We start from the raw sequence: 27447 nt of genomic DNA, 5'->3' as shown, positions 1-27447 counted from the left end.
TTGGGCAATTAGTGTGGATGCTCTCTCATCCTTAATGCTGATTGTTATTACCACCGTTTCACTGGTAGTACATCTCTACTCTATCGGTTATATGGAGCATGATAAGGGGAAGTCGAGGTTTTTTTCTTACCTATCGCTATTTACGTTTTGCATGATTGTGCTGGTTGTAAGCGATAATTTCGTGCAGCTTTTTTTTGGCTGGGAAGGAGTTGGCCTGTGTTCTTATTTACTCATAGGATTTTGGTTCCAAAAATATTCTGCAAATAATGCAGCAATTAAAGCATTTGTTGTGAATAGGGTAGGAGACTTTGCACTATTGATTGGGATCTTTCTTATTTATTATACATTTCACTCTTTGAAATTTACTGAAGTTTTTGACACAGCTGATCTTCTTGGCACGCAGAACATTAGAGCATTCTGCTGTGAATTCAAAGTAACTCATATAATATGCATATTACTTTTTATTGGCTGTATGGGTAAATCTGCACAGCTTGGTTTACATGTTTGGTTGCCAGATGCAATGGAAGGGCCAACTCCTGTTTCTGCACTTATTCACGCAGCAACGATGGTAACAGCAGGTATATTTTTAGTAGCAAAGTGTTCTCCATTGTTTGAGTTATCAAATGTGGCACGAGAATTAATAGTTATCGTTGGAGCACTCACTGCTTTTTTTGCAGCCACCGTTGCAATTACTCAGAACGATATAAAGAAAATAATTGCTTATTCAACCTGCAGTCAACTTGGTTATATGTTCATGGCATGTGGGCTTTCTGCTTACAATGTTGCTATTTTTCATTTAATGACCCACGCTTTTTTTAAAGCTCTACTATTTCTTGGTGCTGGCAATGTAATTCATGCAATGCATCATGAGCAAAACATTCAGAAAATGGGAAATTGCTGGAAGAAAATCCCTTGCACTTACACTCTCATGTGGATTGGGTCTCTTGCGCTTTCTGGAATATTTCCATTTGCAGGTTTTTACTCAAAGGATTTGATAATTGAACATGCTTATAGCACGGATAGCTTTGCTTTTGTAATAAGCTTAGTTGTTGCATTCTTCACAGCGTTTTACTCTTGGAGGTTATTGCTTCTTGTGTTCCACAGCCAAAAACAAAGTAAAATTAATATACATGAGGCACCAAAGATTATGCTTATACCATTACTGATACTTGCTTTTGGTTCGGTATTTTCTGGAGTGTGGGGAGCAAATATTTTGAACATAACTAGTAATGCGTTTTGGAAATCAAGTTTAGTAGTTATTGATGAGCATGGAGTTCATAATTTCTTTATAAAACTACTGCCAACCTTAGCAAGCCTAAGTGGAATAGCACTTGCGTACCTAATTTACCAATATCAAGTAATTAGGCAAATTAAGAGTAAATTTTTACTTAAGTTTTTGCAGAATAAATGGTACTTTGATGAGGTGTATGAGTTTGTTATCATTGCACCGATAAGGTTTATATCTAGGCTTCTATGGAAGTTTGATGTTAAGGCTATTGATTCATTTGGGCCAAATGGTATTGTAAGGTTGGTTAATGAATGTTCAAAAAGTTCTATAAAGTTACAAACTGGTTATATATTTGATTATGCATTTATTATGTTTGTTACTTTAATAATCGGTGCTTTATATATTATTGGAATTAAATAGAAGGTGTTGTTACTTAGTATATTCTTGCTTCCACTGATAGGAGCGTTGATTTTATCCTTAATCAGGATTAATCATCAATCTATACACTTAAGATTCCTTGCTCTATTTTTTGCTGTACTTCCATTTTTGCTTAGCATTGTAGCTTGTATAGAATTTGATTATAACGATGCGGACTTTCAGTTTGTCAGCTACCCAATTAGAAATGTTGGAATAGGGATAGATGGTATATCGTTGCTTTTCCTTCTGCTTACAACTTTCTTGTTTGTAATTTGTATACTCTACAACTGCAAAATGAGTTATACAACCCTTAGGCCATATATGGCATTATTTCTACTGCTTGAGAGTTTTGTAGTCGGTTTTTTCGTTTCACTGAATGCTATAAGCTTTTATGTGTTTTTTGAAGCTGTTTTAATACCAATGTTCTTTATTATTGGCATTTGGGGAGGAAAACACAGGGTATATGCAACGTTTAAGTTGTTTCTTTATACATTAACTGGCTCATTATTATTTTTACTTGGATTGGTGTACATCTATAGCACTTTTGGGACGTTTAATATACAAAAATTAGCTACATTAGTGCCAAACCTTGATCTTGAAGTGCAGTCATTGCTGTGGATTGCATTTTTTATTTCTTTTGCAATAAAAGTACCGATGTTTCCATTTCACACTTGGCTTCCTGATGCGCATGTGCAATCACCAACTTCTGGATCTGTGATTTTAGCTGGCTTGCTTATTAAAATGGGGGGATATGGATTTTTAAGGTTTTCTATTCCAATGCTTCCTCAGGCAAGTTTATATTTTTCAAATTTCGTTGTTGTGCTGAGCATTATTGCGGTGATATATGCTTCTCTAGTTGCGTTTGCTCAAGATGATATAAAGAAGTTAATAGCTTATTCTTCAATAGCACATATGGGGATCGTTACTGCTGGCCTCTTTTCATTTTGTGAGGAAGGAGTACTGGGTAGCATATTTCAAATGATCAGTCATGGCCTTATCTCTGCTGCTTTATTTTTATGTGTTGGAATGCTATATACTCGAACTGGAACTTTGGAGATTGCAAAATATTTTGGCATAGTAAACACAATGCCAAAATTTGGTTTTATGTTCATTTTATTTTCAATAGCTTCAATAGGGCTACCTGGAACATCTGGGTTCGCAGGTGAGTTTTTGGCTATGGTTGGAATGTTTAAGAGCCTAGGGTTTTTTACAGGATTTATCGCACTTGGCACTATTTTAAGCGCAGTTTATATGCTGAATTTATGTAAGCAAATAATATGGGGGGTTAGCTATTCTAAATTATTAAATAACCGCTTGGATAGCATAGAATTTTCTGTCTTAATTCTGCTTGCAGTGTTTGTTATTTTGCTTGGATTCTACCCAACCCTTGCACTGAATTATTTGAAGCCATGTATGGCAAATTTGTTAGTCAAATATAATGCGCTATGAATTATATACAGATATTGCCGGAAACGTTCTCTATTATCTCCTCGTTAGTGTTGCTGCTGCTTGGGATTATATTTAACCGCCGCACTATCAATTTACTAGCACTTGGCTGCACAGTGGTAACTTTGATTATTTTAATTATTTCGGCAGAAAACAATGAAATTTTTCTCTTTAATTCGTTGTTAAAACTCAATTTATACATCAGGTCAGCCCAAGGGTTAATTCTCAGCACAGGAATTTTAATACTTTTGATGCTGAATTTATCAAAATATGACTATAAATATGAATTTTCAATACTGATTCTTTTTGCGCTATTTGGCATGATAACTTTAGTTTCAGCAAATAGCTTAATTTCTTTCTATTTAGCTTTTGAGTTGATGAGTATATCTTTGTATGTTCTTGCGAGCTTTAATAAAGATTCAGCTTATTCATGCGAAGCAGGAGTGAAATATTTTACACTCAGTGCGTTATCTTCCTGCATTATGCTATATGGAATGTCGCTGCTTTATGGATATACAGGACAAGTCAATTTCTCTGAGCTCAGTTCATTCTTGCAAAACCACCAGATAACTTATGGAATAGTTTTTGGGTTAGTCTTTGTCCTAATTGGTTTGTGTTTCAAGCTTGCTATTGTTCCTTTTCATATGTGGGCTCCAGATGTCTATCAAGGTGCACCTACCATAGTAACTGCGTTTTTTTCTACAGCTCCAAAAGCTGCACTTGTAACATTTTTAATTCGATTGATGAATGAAGAGTTAGTAAATGTAAAAAGTTATGTTCAGCCTATTTTCTTATACGTTTCAGCATTGTCTGTGCTTATCTCAGCTTTTGGGGCCTTGCGTCAGCAAAACTTAAAAAGGCTGCTTGCTTACAGTTCAATTGGTCACATTGGTTTTATATTTGCTTCACTTTCTATTTTTACACAAGCAGGAACAGATAGTGCCTTAATGTATCTGGTGATATATATCATCACAAGCATAGGGCTATTCTCATATCTTGTACAAATTGACGATGACGATTGTGATATTGCAAATTTATCTGGTATAGGGAAGAAACGCCCAATTGTAGCATTTCATCTTTCTGTGCTGTTACTCTCGATGTCGGGAATACCTCCACTTGCAGGTTTTATCGCTAAATTTTTTATATTCAAAAGTTTAATAAATTCTGGCTTTATCAGCCTGTCCTTGATCCTTGTAATAGCGAGTGTGATATCATGCTACTATTATTTAAATATCATGAAAGTTATGTATTTTGATAAAGCTAGTGGTAATAAGGTTGCTTATTCTAAGGGTCTATTCATTATTACTTCAGTGGCTTCACTGATCAACCTCGTTCTTTTCTTGTACGTTTTACTCACTCATTGAACTAAAGGACTGACAAGGTGATCCCTGAGGGTTTTCATATTCATCATTACAAAGAAGTTTCAAGCACTAATAAAGAAGCGTTGGATTTAATTGATAAAGGAATATCAAATGAAACCGCTATTATTGCCGACAAACAAACAGAGGGTAGAGGGCGTACCGGAAAAAGTTGGATTTCTCCCGAGGGTAATTTTTATGCAAGTTTGGTAATAAACCTCTTTAACGATTATCTGAATGAAAGCCAGCTTTCGGTGTCATTCCAGCGCGTGACGCTGGAATCTAGAAAAAAAGAAGAATGGATCCCAGTGTCAAGCACTGGGATGACATCAGAGGGCATTGGGATGACAGAGAAGGGTTTGGTGAATAAAATTGCGGATGTTAGCAAATTAACAGAATTGACTTTTGTTACTGCTCTTACTGTTGGAAATACTATACTGTCATTTATAAATGGTCTAAATCTCCAGTATAAGTGGCCAAATGATGTCCTTATTGATGGCAAGAAAATAAGTGGAATATTGCTTGAAAAAAGATCCAATTCGAATTGGCTTATTGTAGGAATTGGAATTAATGTCAGTCATGCACCACTTCCAGGAACAACGTGCATTAGCAATTACGGTGAGTCTGTGTCTAACATAGATCTGTTAAAGGAATTAATAATAAATTTTAATAAGCTAAGAAAGCAATGGCTATTTGATGGGTTTTATGCTATAAGAGAAATGTGGTTAAAAAAAGCATTCAAAATGAATGAGCAAATCAGTGTAAAGTTAGCTGACAAATTGTATGAAGGAATTTTTGCTGATATAGATAAAAGTGGTAAATTGGTGTTGCAGCAAAAGGATGAAAGCTTAATTTATTTTGATGCAGGTGAGTTATTTATTAACGATATATTATGAACACGTATGTGATTTTTGCTTACCTTATTAGTCTTACATTGATTACCGGAGAACTGATTCTTACCATTTCTTGCTATATTAAAAGTAAAAAAATTCTAGAAAGCCTGAAAGATAATAATGAAGAAGAAACATAAGCGATTACTTATAACTTCAGGAATTTTCTGCTTTTTAAGCTGCATAGTCTTTTTTATTTTAACAACGCTCAAAGAAAACATCTCATTTTTCTATACAGTAAGTGAGGCAATAGTTTTACAAAATAGTCAAAAACTAATCCGTGTTGGTGGAATGGTTGTTGAAAATAGCGTGATACGGAGCGAAAGTGAAGTAATTTTTCAAATGACAGATTTTAACAAAAGCGTTGTGGTAAAATATCAAGGGATACTTCCACCAATGTTTTCAGAAAAAAGTGGTGTTGTTGTGCAAGGTAAAATGTTTGATAATAGTACTTTTCTTGCAGATACAGTGTTTGCAAAACATGATGAGAACTATATGCCGAAAGTTTTAAAACAGATTCCCTAATTCAGCTGTATTGAAACGATATGTAGAGAGAGTAACAGCCCACTGGGCTATTACTTTTTTTCTTATATGAATTCAGGAGCATCCATTGGTGGCGGTTCTAGCGAAGATTTTAAATCGTTAATTTCTTTTATTAGCTCGTCAAGCTTACTCCTTTCTTCTGTTAGCATGTCATTTAATTGACTGATAGAGTTGCTATTGTTATGCAATACATCATCCAATTCAGGAACGAATTTCGTGTTCAGCTCTGCGATTAATTTATCTAAAGCTTTGTGGACATAACCAAGCTGCGCTGGATTTCGCGCAACTGTTTCATCATAACCTTTAGGTTTGGCGTTAACTTCTATTTTGCTTATTACTTTAAGTTCGTTTTTGCTTTCTTGTTTACTATTATTCATGCTAACTCCTATAAAAAATTAGAACTTTGAAACTAACTAGTTACCTTGAAATGGTATGTGAAAGAAAGCAACAGCCTGCTAGCAAGCTATTACCTTTTTTATTAAAGCAATCCGTTCTCTCCGCCAGTAATATGGAGTAATGAAGGAGCTTCTCCAATCTCTGGTATATCATCAAGTCTAGCCTGAAGATCTTTAAGTTTAGCGTCTATCTCGCTTGTCTTTGTGCCTATGTTTTCTATAGTTGATGACAGTGGTTCTACTATGCCGCTTGTCATCACATCACTTACATCATCGTTATATTTATTAATACTTTTCATCAGACCATCATAAAAATTTTTAAGATTCTTAACGCTTACCGTGATTGTCGGTATAGCATTAATCTCTTTTTCTTCCATAACCTTAGTTATATCAATTCCATCCGGTGCGCTTTTAGTAGTAATCTTCTTTATTTCTGGTATTGCAAAATTTGGTTTATTAAACGCCGGCTTCGGAAGTTGTAATGTATTATTTGATTCAACTTCTTCACTAGAATATAATTCTGTATTTTTACTCATAATAGTTACCTCCTATAAAAAACTACTTATCTTTATAAATCACTACTATACAAATAACAGTGAGTCATTATTAATGTCTACTATTGTGAAGTCTGAGGCCTGTCCGATTTCTGGCATATCGTCCTTGATTTGCTTGAGCATCTCAATCATTTCCTTGTTCTGTTTACTCTGCTCGTCAAGTTCCCCTTTTAATGCATCAATAATAGCTTTAGATTGATCTTTACTGCCAAGATCACCAATCACAGCTGTCACCTTTTCATAAGGCAGCTTGTGAATAATATCTTTAAGCTCTTCTGCGCCTATGTTATCCAAAAGTTCTTTAAACTGCTCATTAGACATATTGCGAGCAAAAGCTTGAAGTTTTTCTGGATTATCAACTAAAGACTTAATGATAATCTGGATCCTATTAGAATCAGTTAAATCCTGAGCAATTGCTTCGAGTTTCTCAGGATCAAGCTTATTAACTAAGTCTTTCAGTTGGTCTTCTTGCAGACTATTTACTAAAGCTTTCAACTGATCACCTTCTAATTCTTTGGAGAGTATCGTCAAGTGGTGCTCAGCCAAGTCTTTTGCAAGCACTGTAAATTGCTCGTCATTTAAAGTTTTAATAAGTGCTTTGAACTGATCCACTTTTAAGTGAGGTAAAATTTCTTTTACTTGCTCTGAATTTAATTTTCTCACTAGAGCTTCAAGCTGAGTATCATTTAAAATAGGAACAATTATTTGTAACTTTTCTGGATTTAGTTCCTGAGCGAGGGTTTTTAGCTGGTGATTGGTTAGATGATCCACTAAAGCTTGGAGTTGTTCATCTGTTAAGTTCTCTGCTAAGGCCTGCAACTGGCTTGAGCTCAGTTCAGGAATGATTTTTTGTAGTTGCTCGTTACTAAGAGTATTGGCAAGAGTTTTTAGTTGGCCGTCTGTTAGGCCCTGAATAAAAACTTTAGTAAACGCGTTTGATAGCAACAGTAGCACATCTCTTATATGTCTCTCACCGTAGTATAACATAATGTCTTGTAATACCTCATTGTCAGGTGAATCGATTATATTTCCTGCCTCGTCTGAAAAATAATATTTATTGTTGCCAGTATCTGAATCTTCCCATGTTACATATTTGTATTCCAATTTTTTTGATTTAATAGAACTGCTACACATAGTTTTGAAAGGCTGCACAAGCTCTCTTGTATATGATAACTTAGCCAACTCATTACCGTAATATACAAATGTATGGTTACCTTTTACATAATCTAAGTTAGAATCACTTTTATAATCTTTGGCTACCAGATTTCCTTCATTTTCTTCCTCCAGACATATGTAACTGTCTAGGCAAGAACTGCTGCAAAGTTTTATAGGCAATAAGCCTAGTACTACATCGTTTTTATCATCCAGCGATACAAGCTCAACTTTTTTAATAGGCATTGTAGGATCATTACCTTCAGGCCACTTTATCCTTGTAGTCGGGGTTTTTCTAAACACCTCTTTTCCAGGTATCATCTTAAAAACATGCTTTTTTCCACTCATAGGCGTTACCAATAAATTAATTGTTAGTATTCTAACATTTATTGATTAATTTATTGTTAAATTGGTATATATTACAATTGTAATAACCAACATTACTTGTGTAGAGAAAAGTTACGAAAAGAAATAGAGATTTTCAGGGAAGTAGTATAAAATCCTCATAGATTAAAATAAGCTGCTTTGACAGGTTTTGTGGCGGCTAGAGCTGTATAGACTGGTGGAGGCAAGCGGGATCGAACCGCTGACCTTCTGCGTGCAAAACAGATGCTCTACCAGCTGAGCTATACCCCCAGGTAATTCTTGCTTAAAGCATAAATCACTCAGGCTGAAATGCAAGAAATATTTATCTATTAGGCTATTGCTAAATAGTGTACAAATTCTGCAGGGTGTACACACTTCTCTATTTTTTTGTCTCCTTAGCGTTATACGTCACACCATCCAAATAAATCTGTGAACTGAAAATTAACAAGAAGTTTTCCTTTAAAAATTTTTTAACTAAATTATCACTAACGCAGTATATTATATAATTCATTTAACCACACATGAAAATTTTAGTTTGATTAAAACGGATAAAAACTGTATTGATGTTTAGTATAGCTGAAAAATGAAATGATCCCGTAGCTCAGCCGGTAGAGCAACTGACTTTTAATCAGTGGGTCACGCGTTCGAATCGCGTCGGGATCACTCACAAATTTTGAAAAACATGCTAAAAGAACAAGACAAAATATTCACCAACCTAAATGGTAAAGAAACTCCACTACTTGAGGGTGCAAAAAAACGTGGTGGTTGGCAAAAAACAAAGGAATTACTGGATTTAGGATCAGAAAAAATCATTGATGAAGTAAAGAAATCTGGCTTGAGAGGTCGAGGGGGTGCAGGATTTTCCACCGGCCTTAAGTGGAGCTTTATGCCCAAAAATCTCCCAAAAGCATATTTAGTAGTCAATGCAGATGAGTCAGAACCTGGTACATGTAAAGATAGAGATATATTGCGATATGAGCCACATAAGTTACTTGAGGGAATTCTCCTGGCCAGCAGAGCGATCAGCGCATCAGTTGCGTATATTTATATCAGGGGTGAATTTTATAATGAATATTTAGTTCTGAAAAAAGCACTTGAGGAAGCCTATAAAGAAAACTTAATTGGAAAAAATGCCTGCAAATCAGGTTATGATCTTGATGTGTTTATCCATAGGGGTGCTGGAGCTTACATATGTGGAGAAGAAACAGCTCAACTTGAATCAATTGAAGGAAAAAAGGGCTTTCCTCGCATGAAGCCTCCATTTCCCGCAGGTGTTGGACTTTTTGGCTGCCCAACCACAATAAACAACGTTGAAACTATAGCCATGGTTCCAGATATTCTAAATCGCGGAGGAGAATGGTTTACATCTCTTGGTAAACCAAATAATACTGGTACCAAGGTCTTTTGTATTTCAGGACATGTAAACAACCCGTGTAATGTTGAAGAAGAGCTCGGAATTCCATTACGTGAATTAATTGAAAAATACGCAGGTGGAGTGCGAGGAGGTTGGGATAATTTACTTGCTGTAATACCTGGTGGGTCTTCAGCGCCATTAATTCCAAAATCTATATGCGATACTATTGAAATGGATTTTGATTCATTAAGAACTGCACAATCAGGGCTTGGTACTGCTGCTGTAATAGTGATGGATAAATCAACTGATATAATAGCTGCAATAGAGAGGTTATCACACTTTTATATGCATGAGTCCTGTGGACAATGCACACCATGCCGTGAAGGTACTGGATGGATGTGGAGGATTATGAAGAGGATGGTGGCAGGAGATATTAAACCTGATGAAATAGATAAGCTGCTTGACCTTACAACTCAAATAGAAGGACATACAATTTGCGCGCTTGGCGATGCTGCAGCTTGGCCGATTCAAGGATTAATAAGACATTTTCGCCATGTTATCAAAGAGAGAGCGATAATTTAACTTTACTTATACTTCTTAAGCCGTTTTGCTACTTAGCAACCAGAGCTAAAAAATATTGATTCCCTTCTCTTTTAGGTGCCAATTCTACCTTTGCGATATCTTCAGTGTCTCGAATTAGCCGTTCTAATTTTTCCAGTCCAACTTCAGTGTTTATAAGCTCTCTCCCTCTAAATCTCATTGTGACTTTAATTTTATGTCCGTGGACAAGTAAGTCTCTTGCTTGACGCAATTTTGTTTCGTAGTCGTGATCACCAATATTAGGACCCAGTTTAATTTCTTTTATAGTTAATGTTTTTTGTTTCTTTTTTGCTTCACTTGCTTTCTTTTTTATATCATACTTTTGCTTGCTATAATCCAGAATTTTACATACTGGAGGGGTTGAATCAGGTGCAATTTCCACCAAGTCTAAACCAACACCCTGTGCAAGCTCCAAAGCTCGTTCTATTAGCACGATTCCGATCATTTCACCACTGTGATCAACTAAGCGTACCTCCTTAGCTGTGATGAATCCATTAATTCTGTTTTTATTGTTCTTTTTAACTTGCAAACTTTAACTCCCTTAATTCAAATTAATACTTTTTAACAACAATTCAATAGCCTTCTCCAAAGAAAAAGACTCCTGTCTTTCCGATCCTAAATTTCTCACTGACACAGTTTTACTGGTAACTTCATTTTTGCCTACAATCCACAATATAGGAACCTTGTTTAGACTATGCAAACGTATCTTATAACTAATTTTTTCATTGGTCAAATCAGTCTTGACTCTTACACCTTGTTCTTTTAAGACATTGCTGATTTTTGTGGCGTAACCGTCAGCCTCATTTGTAATGGTCAGAATAGCAAGTTGCGTTGGAGCAAGCCAAACTGGAAATTTTCCTGCGTAATTTTCTATCAAAATTCCAATAAAACGCTCAAAAGTCCCAAGAATTGCCCTATGTAACATGACAGGGTGATGCTTGTGCCCATCTGCTCCTATATAAAAAGCTCCCAGACGTTCTGGTAAAATGAAATCAACTTGCAATGTTCCACATTGCCAGCTTCTGCCTATTGCATCTTTCAAAACAAACTCTAGCTTTGGACCATAAAATGCACCTTCACCAGGGCTCAGTTCATAACTCAAGCCCGCTTCTTTAACGGCTTCAAGCAGCGCTTTTTCAGCTCTATCCCACACTTCATCATCTCCTGCCCTAACATCTGGACGGTCTGAAAATTTCACAGAAATTTCATTGAACCCAAGCTCTGAATATACTTCTTTTAAAAGGTCACAAAACTTTATAGTCTCAGAATTCACTTGTTCTTCCATACAAAAAATGTGTGCATCGTCTTGCGTAAAACCACGCACTCGCATCAGTCCGTGCAATGAGCCTGAGCTTTCATTCCTATGACACGTACCAAATTCTGCCATACGTATCGGTAAATCACGATAGCTTCTGGTGTGAGAATTAAAAATCTGCACATGACAGGGGCAATTCATGGGTTTTATTGCTAGCTTTTTGCTTTCAGATTCATCAACAATAAACATATTTTCACGAAACTTATCCCAATGTCCAGATTTTTCCCACAGCTCTTTGCTTACTAAAATAGGAGTTTTTACCTCAAAATAGCCATTATTTATTAGCTTCTTTCTGATGTAAGACTCAAGAACATTATATAGAATATATCCTTGTTCATGCCAAAAAACCTGCCCAACAGCTTCCTCTTGAATGTGAAATAAATCCATATCCTTAGCAATTTTGCGGTGATCACGTTTTTCTGCTTCTTTGAGGCACTCAAGGTAAGCGTTTAATTCATCCTTATTTCTCCATGCTGTACCATATATTCGCTGCAACATTGGGCCCTTTGCATCACCTCGCCAGTATGCACCCGCTACTTTCATAAGTTTAAACGCTTTAACTCTGCCGGTTGATGGTGAGTGCGGACCACGACATAGGTCAATAAAATCACCTTGCCTATAAACAGTTAGGTTTTCACCCTCTGGTATGGATGAGATAATATCAACCTTATATTTTTCGCCTATATCACTAAAGAAATCAATTGCCTGCTTGCGAGTCCAAACTTCTCGAACAAATCTGTGGTTACTTTTTACAATCTCTTTCATTTTCTTTTCTATTGCGGTAAGATCGTCCGTAGTGAAGGTACGACCTGTAGCAAAATCATAGTAAAAACCGTCCTGAATTGTTGGGCCGATAGTAATCTGAGTATTAGGAAATAGCTCTTTCACTGCCTGTGCCATTATGTGAGCAGCATCATGCCTTATTATATCTAAACCCGCTTCGTCACTCAGTTGTATCACCTCTATCTCTGCATCAGCTTCAATTTCACGTGAGAGATCATGCAACTCACCATTTACCTTAAAGGCAATTGCTTCTTTCAAAACATCCGGTTGTAATATATCAAAGCCAGTAACTTTACCACTGTATTCTTTTACTTTTTGTTCGGCTGAAAAAGTAATCCTAATCATTTATCGACCCTTTTGTCTAACCCTCTCTTTGTCATCCCAGTGCTTGACACTGGAATCCAGCTTTTTTGTAATTTCATTGAAAATGTTGTATAGTGTGCTTGTTCACAATCAATTTTACTGGATCCCAGTGTCAAGCACTGGGATGACACCTTTGTGTTTGAGGCAAAACAGGCTATAACATTTAACATACTGCCCTCGCAAACAAATGTTCGTACAGTTGTGTATCAGCTACTGGGATGACACCACCCCTAGTGGGCACTGCCCCTAAATCATAATGGATAACAGGGTTATAAGCTCTGAACATTAATAATAAGGCCTATTCTTCTTTAACCTGAGTGCAATTGCGTCTTCCCAAACTTCACCATTACGCAATAACTTTTCTTTATTGTACATTAGCTCCTCTCTTGTTTCAGTAGCAAATTCAAAGTTAGGACCTTCAACAATTGCATCAACTGGACATGCCTCTTGGCAAAGTCCGCAGTATATGCATTTTGTCATATCAATATCATAGCGCGTGGTGCGGCGACTACCGTCTTCTCTTTCCTCTGCTTCAATAACTATTGCTTGAGCAGGGCAGATAACTTCACATAATTTACAAGCTATGCATCGTTCTTCACCGTTTGGATACCTACGCAACGCATGCTCACCACGAAACCTTGGACTTAAAGGGCCCTTCTCCATAGGATACCTCAAAGTAACCTTTGGCTTAAACATATATTTTAATGTAATAACAAACCCTTTAATTAACTCTACAAAAGACCAGTACCAAGCTAATTTCTTGAGCATAAAATATTTAAAACTTGTGTCAGTCATTATAAATCATATTATCAGTTTTCAAAATAAATATTTTCACCTGGGTGACTTTTTAGGTATTTTGGTTCCTTAAGTATAACATTGCTAAGTAGTTTATATAAATAATGACAAACACAAATGAAACTATTTTCGCTTTATCGACCGTATTTGGTAAGTCAGGAGTTGCAGTAATCAGAATTTCAGGCAATTACGCGCTTAAAGCTTTAAATCATTTTCATATTAAGAAAGAAATTAAACCAAGATTTGCTACTTTAGTTGATCTATATGATGATTCCAGTCAATTGATAGATAATGGAATAATCATCTATTTCCCTGCTCCAAACAGTTTCACTGGCGAGGATGTTATAGAGTTACAAGTGCATGGAAGCAAGGCAGTTATAAAAATCATCTTGGAGGAATTATCAAAAGTTTTCGTTATGGCCAAGCCTGGAGAATTCTCACTTAGGGCTTTTCTAAATGGTAAATTTGACTTAACGCAAATAGAAGGGATTGCAGACTTAATTGATGCTGAGACGAAAATGCAAGCTAAACAAGCGATTAAGCAGATATCAGGAGAATTGGAGAGACTATACAGCAATTGGAGGCAAAGATTGATAACGATACAATCCAAAATCGAAGCATATATAGACTTTCCAGAGGACATTTGGGCAGAAAAAAGTGAGTTGGAAAAAATTAATAATGAAGTGCAATCTCTCGTGCGATTGATACAAGAGCATTTAAATGATAATAGACGGGGCGAAAGGTTGCGTGAGGGTTTACATATTGTAATAACTGGTGAACCAAATGTCGGTAAATCAACTCTGTTTAATTTCTTAGCCAAGCGTGATATTGCTATTGTTTCTGAATATGCAGGCACAACAAGAGATATACTTGAAGCTCATATTGACATTGGCGGATACCCAATCATTCTCTCTGATACTGCTGGAATTCGTGAAAGTTCAGATCCAATAGAATTAGAAGGTATAAGTCGAGCGAAAAAGAGGTCTTTTGAAGCTGATTTAAGAATAGAACTATTTCCTTTTGAACAGCGTCCTAATATCAATTGCAACGTTGTAAATAGCGATACTATTTATGTATTGAGCAAAGCTGACGATGTTATCAATAATCACGATATAAAAATTAATGGCATAGATCTTTTACCCGTTTCTATTCTAAAGGGAATAGGTACAAACAAATTGATCTCTCTCATAAAAGAGAAGGCAGAGGAAAAATTTGGGCATGATAGAGACACTCCTGTGATTACTCGGCAAAGACATAGGAATCACATGCAGAAAGCACTGGAACATTTACAACGTTTTAATATCGATAATCCAATTGAGTTGATATCTGAAGATTTGAGGCTTGCTGCATTTGAACTTGGTGCGGTGATTGGAATTATTGATGTTGAGGAAATATTGAGTAGTGTGTTTAGCAACTTTTGCGTGGGCAAGTAAAGCTTTTATAGATTGCTTAAAATCAAATGTTGTGATAGAAAAGAAATGGACGGATGGCCGAGCGGTTTAAGGCACCAGTCTTGAAAACTGACGTACGTGATGAGCGTACCATGGGTTCGAATCCCATTCCGTCCGCACAGCATCTCGCTATGCTAGCTGATTTTTAGAGCTTATTTGGACTATGTGGTTCATAACGCTGGAAATCTTGTCTAATCTAGCCACATCTTTTAAAAATACATCCCTTTGTAAATTGACCTTGTTAGCAAAGAAAGCTAATATCTATAAATAGATCACCATCTGAATATGAAAACCGATATAGTAATAATAGGTGCAGGACCTGTTGGAATATTCACTGCTTTTCAAGCGGGAATGCTTGATATGGGATGTCATATAATAGATGTTTTGGATCAAGCAGGAGGACAATGCACAGCTCTTTACCCAGAAAAGCCAATATATGATATACCTGGTTATCCTGTAATTACTGCCCAAAAATTAATTGAGCAACTAATGGAGCAAGCTTCGCCATTTAAGCCTATTTACCATTTAAGTCAAAAAGTAGAAAAGATTTCAAATAACGAAGGTGAAAACTTTACTATCATAACGAGCATAGGTACAGAGGTAAAATGTAAGGCTGTTATTGTTGCTGCAGGTAATGGAATGTTTGAACCTAACCGTCCACCCTTAAGTGGTATATTAGAATATGAAAATAAATCTGTATTTTATAGTGTAAATAAAATTTCCGATTTTCAGGATAAAACTATAGTCATTGCAGGGGGGGGTGATTCTGCGGCTGATTGGACTGTAGAACTTTCTAAAGTTGCGAAGAAAATTTATGTGATACATAGGAGAAAGGAATTTCGCTGCACTCCTGAAACTAGAAATAAATTAGAATCACTTGAAAGTGATGGAAAGATAGAACTGGTAGTGCCATATCAATTACACGAACTAGCAGGAGGTAATGGGCAATTGAGCACAGTGATAGTAAAAAACATTGCCTCTAAGGAAGAAAAAGAAATATCCGCTGATTTTTTGCTGCCATTTTTTGGATTGTCAATGAATCTTGGTCCAATAAACAATTGGGGTATACAGTTAGAACATAGCCGCATAGTTGTCGACCCAGCTACACTTAAAACCAGTAGAGATAGGATATATGCAATCGGAGATATAGCTATTTATTCAGGCAAACTAAAGTTAATATTAAGTGGTTTTGCTGAGAGTGCCATGGCTTGTTATGACATATACAAAGTAATCCACAATTCTCCGGTTAACTTTCAATATTCAACCTCAAAGGGAATTCACGGGAAAGAAAAACTTCCTTGACAAACCTCGCCAGCTCCCTTATCATGAAAATGAAGCTATTGTATTTGCTTTCGCCAATCTGCAGATTAAAAGGTAAGGATTACTTAATGTATCGGCGTCTTATGTTCAATTTTTTGCAGTATATAGATACTGTATGTCTTTACAAAACTTCATCTACATCTAGATTTTTATCTAAATAAGCTGAACGCGCTTACAAAGCGTTACAAGACATCAAAAAATGCCAATACTCGACAGAGATAGTAAAAGACTAGCTAACTCGGGGATTCTTTGTCTTTTTTTCTGCTTAGTAAATTTCTTAAACGTTTGCAGCGTAGGTTAGTTGCAATTAAAAGCAGCTGAATTTCGCTTGTCAAGCGTTTAAAACATAAAAAACGCCAATATTTTAAAGCGGATAATAACCCCAGGGCTTCTTTTGCCTTTTTTTTTATTTGGTAAATTTCTTAAATATTTATGGCTAAACGACAACCGTCATCCCAGCGGGATCTAGAGATACCGCGAATGAATCGCGGTATGACGTAGGACTGCTGTCATTCCAGTGCTCCTTTTTTTGTCATCCGAGTAGCTGACACTGGGATCCAGGAAACTTAACTTTACACCAGGTGAATGTACAATAAGAACTGGATTCCAGACTGGAATGACACCGAAGGGGCTACTGGGATGACAAAAGGGGGCACTGGGATGACAGGAGAAAGAGGCACTGGAATGACAAAGAGGGTACTTGGATGACAGGAGGTAATGCAGGAAGTCTAATAGTGCAGCAACACGGAACCCCAGGTCAGGCCTGCACCTATTGAAATCAGCAGTACCAGATTTCCTGATTTTATTTTTGATTCTTGTATTGCATAGTCTAAGGCCAGTGGAATTGATGCCGCTGAGGTGTTTGCATGCTTATCAACGGTATTAATCACTTTCTCTATAGGAAAATCTAATTTCTTTACTACTGCTTCAATAATACGAATGTTTGCTTGATGGGGAATTAACCAGTCAATATCAGTGATTTTCAAATTATTGCATTTCAGAGTTTCCTCTACTGAGGCTGTTAACTTATCCACTGCATGTTTAAACACTTCTCTTCCATTCATGCATATTTTTCCAGAATCACCAGTTGAGGATATCCCTCCGTTCGTACATAGTATGTCCACATTGCCGTCAGAGTATAAGTTTGTTGATATGATGCCGCTTCTACCCATTTCTGATTTCATCACCACTGCACCAGCACCATCACCAAAGAGTACACAAGTTGACCTATCTTCCCAATCAACAATCCTAGACATTATTTCAGCACCTATAACCAATGCATATTTAATTCTATTGTTAGATTTTATGAGCGAATCAGCAACTGTAACTGCATATATAAAACCAGAGCATGCTGCTTGTACATCAAAAGCAAATGCGTTTTTACATTTTAACTTACTTTGTACAATCGTTGCACAGCTAGGAAAAGTTTTATCAGGAGTTGTTGTAGCAACTATAATCAAGTCAATTTCATCTACTGAAATTTTAGCTTTTTCTATAGCACTTTTTGCTGCATTTACAGCTAGATCTGACGTTAGTTCTCCTTCATCTGCTATATGCCTTTGAACTATTCCTGTTCTCTGCCTTATCCATTCATCGCTCGTCTCAACTATCGATGCAATTTCGTTGTTACTCAACATTTTTCTTGGTAGGTAAGATCCAGTGCTTAATATGAAACTTTTATTCAATATGACTTACCCCGTTAATTATCTTTTGATTTAAATTTTCACTAATTGCATTTACTGCAAATTTTATGGCATGGGCAAAAGAAATAGCATCAGAATTTCCATGACTTTTAATGATGATACCATTCAGCCCTAAAAACATAGCTCCACTTCTAATTTTGGGATTAAAACGCGTTAAAGCTTTATTTAGTTTGGATTTTAACAATATACCAACAAGCATTTTCGCTATCCACGAATTGAATACTTCCTGCTTTATTAGATTGATAAAGGTACTAGCGGTTGCCTCAGCCGTTTTGAGCATTACATTGCCAACAAAACCATCAGCAACAATCACATCTATATTACCCTCTAAAAATTCACTTGCCTCTATATACCCTTTGAAATTAATGCCTGGAGCGTTTTTAAGCAACTCAAAAGCGCCGCGCACTGAGTCATTACCTTTAACTTCTTCTGTGCCGATATTTAGCAAAGCAACTTCAGGATTGTCAATTTTTAATGCTATTTTTGCAAATATACTACCCATTAACGCAAATTGAAATAATGAGTCGGCATTACAATCAACATTTGCACCAAGGTCAAGCAAAGCGAAGCTTTTTGTCTTAGTGGGACAGATAGAGGCAATAGCAGGACGATAAATATTTGGTAATGTTCCTAAAACAAATCTGGAAATTGCCATCAACGCTCCGGTGTTGCCTGAAGATACCACTCCGAAAGCTTTACCTTCTTTCACTGCAACAATTGCAGCTTTCATACTTGAGTCTTTACGATGTCTCAGCGCAAAAGATGGCTTATCATTTGCAAGGACATTGTCAGAACAATGAGTAAATTCAGAATTGTTACTTACTTTTTTATATTTCAAAAGCAAAGGAGATACTTCTTCCTTATCTCCATAAATATGAAAAAAAACTTTAATGCCTGGGTCAACAAGGTTGTCTAAAAAAAAACCAGCACCATGAATTACGGAAAGAGGCGCAAAATCTCCCCCCATAGCGTCAAGTGCAATAACTATATTATTATTGACCGTAGATAACATATCATAATAGTCACTCTGCCTGTTGCTTGATGAAAACCCGTTTTCCTTTGTAACTGCCATCAACTGCTACGTTATGAGGCAACATGAATTCCCCAGTTGTTGAACATACCACAACATTCTTAGGCTCAATAGCATGATGAGAACGATGCATATTACGCCTTGACTTTGACTTTTTTCTTTTTGGAACTGCCAAAACTTCCTCCATTCTACTACAAAATTCAATTCATTAGTAACATGTTTTTTACAGGAAGTAAACAGGGATAGTAAAATAAGTAAGGTTTGCTTATGTAATTGAGTTCTATAGCTAAAGTGGCTCTACAATTTGAAAAACCGTCATTCCGCTACCAGTTAGTGGAATCTATACCGCGAATGAATTGCGGTATGACATAGGGAAACCTTTCTTGGGTTAGCTATAAATTAAAACATCAAGTATATCGAACTTAAAACATATCTCAGCTATACTTTGCGATAAAGTTAATAAAAATTTTAATAAAATCAGTAAGACTAACCTCTAGCTAAAATGAATACAAAGTGAGCTTTTTTGATATAAATAGTGTTAGAATAATTGGTAGGTACTTTATCAATTTTTTGTTAAGGCTTGGTAGTGCATTCATATTTTTTATTCAATCTCTATACCACTGCCTTGTGCCGCCATATTATTTTAGCAACGTAGCAAGACAAATTATAGAGATAGGCTTTTTCTCTCTGCCAATTGTTGGGCTCACTGGAGTTTTCATAGGAGCGGCGATAGTTTTACAAAGCAGCTTGAGTGACCCATTAATTAACCAAGAACAGATAATACCCAAACTTGTTACGATCACTATCATTAAAGAGTTAGGACCAGTTTTGATCAGCTTAATAATGGTAGGAAAGGTTGGATCATCAGTTGCAGCAGAAATTGGTACAATGCGCATCACCGAGCAAATAGATGCACTTACAACCTTGAACATCAACCCTTTTAAATATTTAATTGCACCAAGGATTTTAGCGTCAATCATAGTATTTCCCATACTTACAGTATGTGCAGATTTAATAGGAATATTTGGAGGATGTATCACTGCAGTCTTCGAATTTAACCACAATTTAAATATATACATTAAACACACAGCTCAGTTCTTTAATACGTATGATTTTATAACTGGGCTAATAAAAGCAACTGTATTTGGCGCCATAATTTCTGTCTCAAGCTGCTATTACGGTTACCATTGCAAAGAAGGTGCACGAGGAGTAGGTGTTGCTACAACATCAACTGTTGTTTTATCGTCCATACTGATCATTTTAGCAAACTACATGATTACTTTGATACATGCGTAACCCCATAATATCAATATTGAACTTAAGCTTATCTTTTGATGATAGGACAGTACTAAAAGATCTAAATTTTGATATATTAAAAGGGGAATCATTAGTCATACTTGGTGGCTCAGGAAGCGGCAAATCTGTATTAACAAAAACAATTATCGGCTTGCTTGCTCCAGACTCAGGGTCTGTTAAAATAAATAGTAAAAGCAAAAATAAATTTGGGGTTTTATTTCAAAATTCCGCTTTATTTGACTACGTTACAGTGTGGGAAAATATATCTTTTAATTATAAAAAGCGCTTTAATATCAGCAAAAAAGAGGCAAAACAGCTAGCAATCGAGAAGTTAAATGATGTTGGACTGGAGGAAAGCATAGCAGATATGTTTCCAATAGAGCTATCAGGTGGAATGAAAAAAAGAGTGGCACTTGCAAGGGCGATTGCACACAATCCAGAAATCATTATTTTGGATGAACCAACTTCAGGATTGGACCCAATTATGTCAGATATAGTAAACGAGATAATAATAAAATTATCTAGAGATCTTAACCCTACAATTATCACGATTACACATGATATTCATAGTGCATTTAAAATAGCTGATAAAATAGCAGTATTATATGAAGGGGAGATCATTTCCCATGGAACTGTTCAGGAAATACAAAATACTAATAACCAATATATAAAAAAATTCATTCGTTATATATAGCTATAGGTTCACAAACGAGATTGTGAGTACTAAACAGTTTAACATAAAAATTGACAAAGCTCGATTCTTAAAGTATGTTTAATTGAAGTAGTAATTACGAAACTATAATGGCAGTAAAGCACATAAGAAAACGTTTATATCAAGCTATAATGTTACCACTTATAGCACTGTTCTTTATAGCAGCAGCTCCATTTGTAGCATTAAGTCTCTTGGTTTTTAACATCTGGAATACAGAAAGTATAAACAAAGCATTAAAGTATATTATTATTGCTCCATTAGTAGTGCTATATTTGCCATGTGCAATGCTAGCTCTAGTGCTACATTTATCAATTAGTACTTTGTTGACAGTCGCAAAAATTACACTTTTTCCTGAGTTCTTTTTGTCTTTGCGAATTAAGGAAGGAATTAAGTTTAGTAGAGTTTTTAGCTTATCTATTACTCAATTCCATAATATGGATTTTTATGCATATATAAAAGACTCTAAAACTTTTTTTAAGATAAAAGATAGTAATAGAAAACTATTAGTAGCACTTCTTAAAGATAACGACTTTAGTATACAAGATGATACACCTTTCCATTTCTATGAAACACACCTAGAGTTTGTGACAGATGTCACTACTAAGATTTCCGATAAAGAGAAATCAAAAATCATATTCGATTATTTAGGCCTAAGTAACTTAAAACCTTTAATCCAAAAAGATAGTTATGGTGAACGCCGTCTGTATGAAATTTATAACACACATGAAAAGCTTATTAAAGTAGTTAATGATATTGACATAGGATTACTTAAAACACTGCTCAAGTTAAATGAATCTTCAGTGAGAAACCCGAAATATATGTGCATTTCGCGGTTATCCAATGTTATAGATTTGTTTGATAATAATGACTTAGTAAAAAACATGTCTGATGCCTTTAGAAACAAACAAATACTTGCTGTGCAAATGGCTGAATACCTCTCCATATTTCTTGGACATGAGTACAATGGGTACTACAGTAAGAAGGTAATGCAAGACAATTTAAAAAAGTTGTTTCTAAAAAAGGATTTAATTGATAATTTATCTTCTAACTTGGGCGCACAATCTAGTTTAATGCTAATAATCAAATATTTTTTGCGTAAAGAGATGAGTGAACGCGAGTTTGATAACCTCACTTCAATGTTGGAAGATAAAAATATGATTGATAATTTAAAACATATTGATGATATTAACAATGTTCTGCCACATACATTAGAATGCAATGGCTATAGCACTTTTTTGGGATTAAGGGAAATTTTTGATCTTAAAACAGCAGCTTCTGATATAAGTAATCTGCACTTATTGTTAGCAAACAATAGGTTGTTTTATAAGTTCAGGGGCATCCCCATTGGAGTCCTTAGAAAAATCTGCAGTACCGAGCTATATGAAAACTGTGCAAATGTTGACGAAGTTTTAGCATTCTTTGATTGCTTGGGTGATAAAAGTAAAAATAAAAATATTTTAGATAATCTAATAGTTGCTTTTGAAAAAGATCCCGAAGCAACTCATGCACTTTTAAATAGTAAATTATTCAATTCTCGGAATGAAATACTACGGGTGCTTTCAGATGAAAAATTTGATGGTAATAAAGTGAGAGAAATATTGAATCACATTAACTTGTTGTGGACGTTGCGAAAAAATAGTATGTTTAATAATGATATGGATCTAGAGGACAAGCTTTTTTATACATTTCGCCCACGTTTCATAAATAGTGAGTTTCGTGGATGTGCACAAGATTATGCTCTATTAAGTGGAATACATAATAATCAGCGAGCAGAAAGAGTTTTTTCTAAAAGTGTTAATCTGTTTCAGATTTTCCTCAAAGAAGCGATAAAAGATAGGTATGAACTAATGTTTCCCATCATAGAAGACACTAAAGTTGAACATTTAGTTGATGGCAGATTTATCTCAAAAGTAAGAGATAAAATAAACCGCTACCTTTCTAACTTACTTATTTTTAAAGGGAACCTGTTTTCAGATGTAAGTAATATACTTAGATTACAGGTAATAATCATCCTTTTTTTTCCGTTGTTTGAATTTGAGGAAGGTCTGCATACCACTCTAGAAGAACGATGGGAAAAAATACTGAAAAGAAAGTTTACAGAGCTTTTTGTGGCACAGAAGTATCAGCAAATTACACCAGAATCTTTAGCAAAAATTCAAGATTTAACAATACAAGACTTATCAGCAATACCAGAAACTGAGGAGATAGAAGAATTTTTAAGAAAAAAAGGAATAACAAATTCAGATGATCTGTCTTTACTAGCAAAATTGATAGAGGACAGTATTCATATTGCAAACGTAATTGGAGAAAGAGTAAGTCTTACACAAAACATAACACAAACAATTTGTGATACATTTAAAGATATCTCTGTAAACCATAACACAAAACAAACACCACCATCTCTTCTTGATTTATGCAAGACAAATATAATTGGGAGTTCTTTAACTGAGCAAATAAGCTGCTAGGCAGGATTTATTTTAAAACTTTTGGCATTCGGCGCCTTGATGCTTTACCGCAACGCTTTTGTTAAAATCTGTCATCTGGAAAATGATAGTTTTTCAAATTGTCGTAAGTCAGTTTAGCTATATATAGGATGACAGAAATTGTTTGTATTAGCTATATTCAAAAGCTCTATTGATATTTTGCAATATTTGTGATAAAATAATAGCTTAAGGTTGAGAGTAAAAATTTATGAGTGAAGCTCAAGGTCCAAACATTGCAGAATGGCAAGCGCAGCAGCAACACCAAGAGGCTGCTGGTGAGAAAAGTGGTTTTGGTCTTGGTCATAGTGACTCTGTTTCAACAGTTGTCGATGGAATGAAATGGTTGTTCAACTTTCATGAAGGAGCAATTGCTGCTTATAGTAACGTGTTTGAAGGTTTGGTGAGTGGCAGTAGTTTAGTAACATTGTTTGGAAAGTCAGGTAATATGTTTGGCATAAAATTTCTTGAAGGCCTTGCAGAATATTTTTCAGGTGGAGGTGGGGAAGATATGCCATCAGAAGGAATGGATATGGCTCATGGTGATGATGGACATCACTCAGATGATTACCCTCATGCCAATAACGAAATAGCTCATAATGCTGATGGTTTGCAAGACATGCATGATGCAGGTGATCACCATGGTCAATCTTTTTCACCTGGTCCTTCACCATCTGTTGGCGATGACCACGGGCATGAACTTGGTTAAACGCTTAAAAACTATTGAATAGTTGGGTTCGCAAGAAAAGTTGCTATTGTTATGAGTTTGTCTTAGTGAAAAAGGTTTCAGTTTTAGGGTCAACAGGAAGTGTTGGAAAAAAGACTGTAGATTTGCTCTCAAAGAGAAAAGAAGAATACCAAGTGGAAGCACTAAGTGCCCATTCGAACTTTGCTCTACTGGCACACCAAGCAAAACTGCTGAATGCAAAATATGTTGCTATCTCCGATGAAAGACTTTACAAAGATTTGAAAGAAAGTCTACTTGGTACAGATGTAAAAATAGCAATTGGTGCTACAAATGTTGCTGCTATACCTGTTGATCTCTCAGTTGTTGCAATAGTTGGCATTGCAGGCCTTGGGCCAGTTATGGAGGTTATAGAAAGCGGTACCAAAGTCATTGCATTGGCAAACAAAGAAAGCATTGTTTGCGGTGGAAAGTTATTACTCAAAAAAGCTAAAGAAAAAAATGTACAAATAATCCCTATTGACTCTGAGCACAATGCAATTTTTCAAATTTTGCAAAATGACGACAAATGCGTAGAAAAGATCATACTTACTGCTTCTGGTGGACCATTCTTAAATTATAGCCTTGAGCAATTAAGAAATATCATGGTAGATCAGGCGCTTAGTCACCCCACTTGGAATATGGGAAAGAAAATCTCGGTTGATAGCGCAACAATGATGAATAAGGCACTAGAGATAATAGAAGCACATAACTTGTTTAACATCAGCCCGGATAAAATTGAAGCAGTAGTGCATCCTGAGTCAATAGTACATGGAATTGTAACTTATAAGGATGGGTTCAACTTTGCTGTGCTTGCAGAAACTGACATGGCAATTCCTATTTCATATGCTCTATCTTGGCCAGAAAGATTAGTTTTAAATTATAAATTAGATTTAACAAAGCAAGGAAAATTGACCTTTCAAGAGCCAGACCATAAGCATTTCCCTGTGCTAAAGCTTAGCATGGAAGTGTTAAACTCTTCTACTCCACAAACAAACAGTATTGTGCTCAATGCTGCAAATGAAATAGCTGTTAATGAATTTTTGAAGTCACGAATCGGCTTTTTGGAAATAGTAGAGGTAGTGGAATCAACAATGGAAAGTTTTGGTAGTTATACCGATATTAATTCACTATCTGATATAATAAATATTGATTGTGAAAGTCGTATTATTGCTCACAAAATTGTTGAAAGTAAAGTTGTTGCGTATAGCTAGAGTAATGTAACCAGACTGCATTCTGTGATTTTTAGCAAAACACGATACACAATCGTCATTCCGCTACTAATTAGCGGAATCTATGCCGAGATACCGCGGCGGTATGACGGTTCGCGGTGGTATGACGGTTAAGTAATTCGTCATCCCGCTGCTTGTTAGCGGGATCTAGAGATACCGCGGCGGTATGACGGTTCGCGGCGGCATAGCTATCTTCAAAAATATGGTTGAATAATTGTTAATAATAGTGTATAATTATTAATATTTTTAAGCACTTTGGCTATGGCTTTATCTAAGTTTCTCGACCCTAAGCTGGATTTGACCTTCAAAAAAATATTTGGCACTGAAAAAAATAAGAATATTCTCATACATTTTTTGAATGATATTTTAGGGTTTACTGAGATAAATACTATACAAGAAGTGGAATTCCTCAGTACTATAATGGATCCTGAAATTGCATCTGATAAACAAAGTATAGTTGATGTTCTTTGCAGGGATTCTAGTGGGGCCAGGTATGTGATTGAAATGGTGCGACCTGAAAGTCTTCGGTCATATTGTTTAAAAGGAGAGGAATTCCTCCAGAAAGAAACTGAAAGGATTCTAAAACTTATTAAACCAGATGTTTTGCCATCTGAGTCTACGCATCAGTGCGAATCGGGCAACCGGTTGGTGCCAAGCGATGCGGACAATGAACCTCCTCTTGAAAAAGAAGATGCTCAATCGTGAGAGGAGCATAAACTACAAGCATCATGTGGTTGGAGAGCTAGGCTAGTGGTATGGTGAACGTAAGTGAAACTTCAAAGTATCGTAATTATGAAGGAGCTAAAGATGCTGATAAGCTCTAACCAAAAAGGTAATGTGGATAAGTTACATTTCTCATTTCTAGATGTACGCAAATAATAACTCCACCGGTATAGAGAAGTCACCTAACCCACTGTTGTATGACAGAAGGAACAGGGTAAGCCTGTATTTTCGCCTACATGGCAAGCAAACCGCAAGGAATGCTGATGGAAGTGCAGGTAAAGGAGAATGGAGAAAGCGAATGCCATTTTGTAACGAAATGGATAGAATTTGTAACATTAATTCGCGTGAAAACGAGCAGACTTCCGTTTGGTCCCTCGTGACAAGAAACTTTGTTAACCACTTAAGGTAGGAAAGCAGATGATTACAAGTAAACCTGTAAGTGCATCTACCGAAAGCTTTGAAGCATGGAAGCAGTTGCCATGGAAGAAATGCCAGAAAGTTATTGTGAGGCTACAAAGACGTATTGTTAAGGCTGTCCAAAAAGGAAGATGGGGTAAGGTAAAAGCTTTACAACATCTTCTCACACGCTCTTTTAGCGGAAAAGCTTTGGCTGTTAAGAGAGTAACTGAAAACCAAGGAAAAAACACAGCGGGTGTAGATCGTCAATTATGGTCAACTTGCAATGCTAAATTTCAAGGAATAAAGCAGTTAAAGCAAAGAGGATATAAACCTTCTCCGCTAAAACGGATTTATATCAGTAAATCTAATGGCAAAAGAAGACCTCTTGGAATACCATCGATAAAAGATAGAGCCATGCAAGCATTATATCTGTTTGCTCTGGAACCGATAGCTGAAACAATCAGTGATCGTCACTCCTATGGCTTTAGGCCTAAAAGATCCTGTGCAGATGCTACAGTAGCTTGTCATTTGTTACTGGCAAGTCGTAATCAACTACAATGGATACTTGAAGGTGATATCAAAGGATGCTTTGACAACATTAATCATGAATGGCTTATGAAGCATATTCCTATGGAGAAGAAAATTCTGCATAGTTGGTTAAAAGCTGGCTTCCTAGAATCGAAAACTCTGTATCCCACAACTGCAGGTACCCCGCAAGGTGGTATAATTTCTCCAATACTAGCCAATTTAGCCTTAAACGGACTTGAAAAGTTATTGGAAAGTCGATTTGGTAAACTCGGCAGTAGAAGAAGAAACAA

General features: G+C 36.0%; 1 protein-coding gene and 3 non-coding genes across 4 annotated transcripts; 3 read left to right on the top strand and 1 right to left on the bottom strand.

Moving 5' to 3' along the window:
- The first annotated feature begins 8387 nt into the window (after nt 1-8387).
- On the top strand, nt 8388-10348 carry LOC123258009 (NADH-quinone oxidoreductase subunit F-like). Its single transcript, XM_044717935.1, has one exon. It carries the CDS (start codon nt 9032-9034, stop codon nt 10283-10285), a length of 1254 nt encoding a protein of 417 aa, XP_044573870.1. The 5' UTR covers nt 8388-9031; the 3' UTR covers nt 10286-10348.
- On the bottom strand, nt 8547-8619 carry Trnaa-ugc. The gene has a single exon. It is a non-coding gene; the product is annotated as a tRNA-Ala (tRNA).
- On the top strand, nt 8940-9012 carry Trnak-uuu. Its single transcript has one exon. It is a non-coding gene; the product is annotated as a tRNA-Lys (tRNA).
- Nucleotides 10349-15039: 4691 nt separating the features above from the next.
- Trnas-uga lies at nt 15040-15127 on the top strand. Its single transcript has one exon. It is a non-coding gene; the product is annotated as a tRNA-Ser (tRNA).
- The last annotated feature ends 12320 nt before the right edge of the window (nt 15128-27447 follow it).

This window comes from Drosophila ananassae, assembly GCF_017639315.1.
Source record: "Drosophila ananassae strain 14024-0371.13 chromosome 4 unlocalized genomic scaffold, ASM1763931v2 tig00000240, whole genome shotgun sequence".
In the NCBI taxonomy this organism is placed as follows: domain Eukaryota; kingdom Metazoa; phylum Arthropoda; class Insecta; order Diptera; family Drosophilidae; genus Drosophila; species Drosophila ananassae.
The sequence above is the reverse complement of the archived record's forward strand: the minus strand, read 5'-3'. Positions and strand labels throughout refer to the sequence as shown.

Coding starts and splice junctions, on each gene's coding strand:
- LOC123258009 (XM_044717935.1), top strand. CDS start 9,032: ATGCTAAAAGAACAAGACAAAATATTCACCAACCTAAATGGTAAAGAA.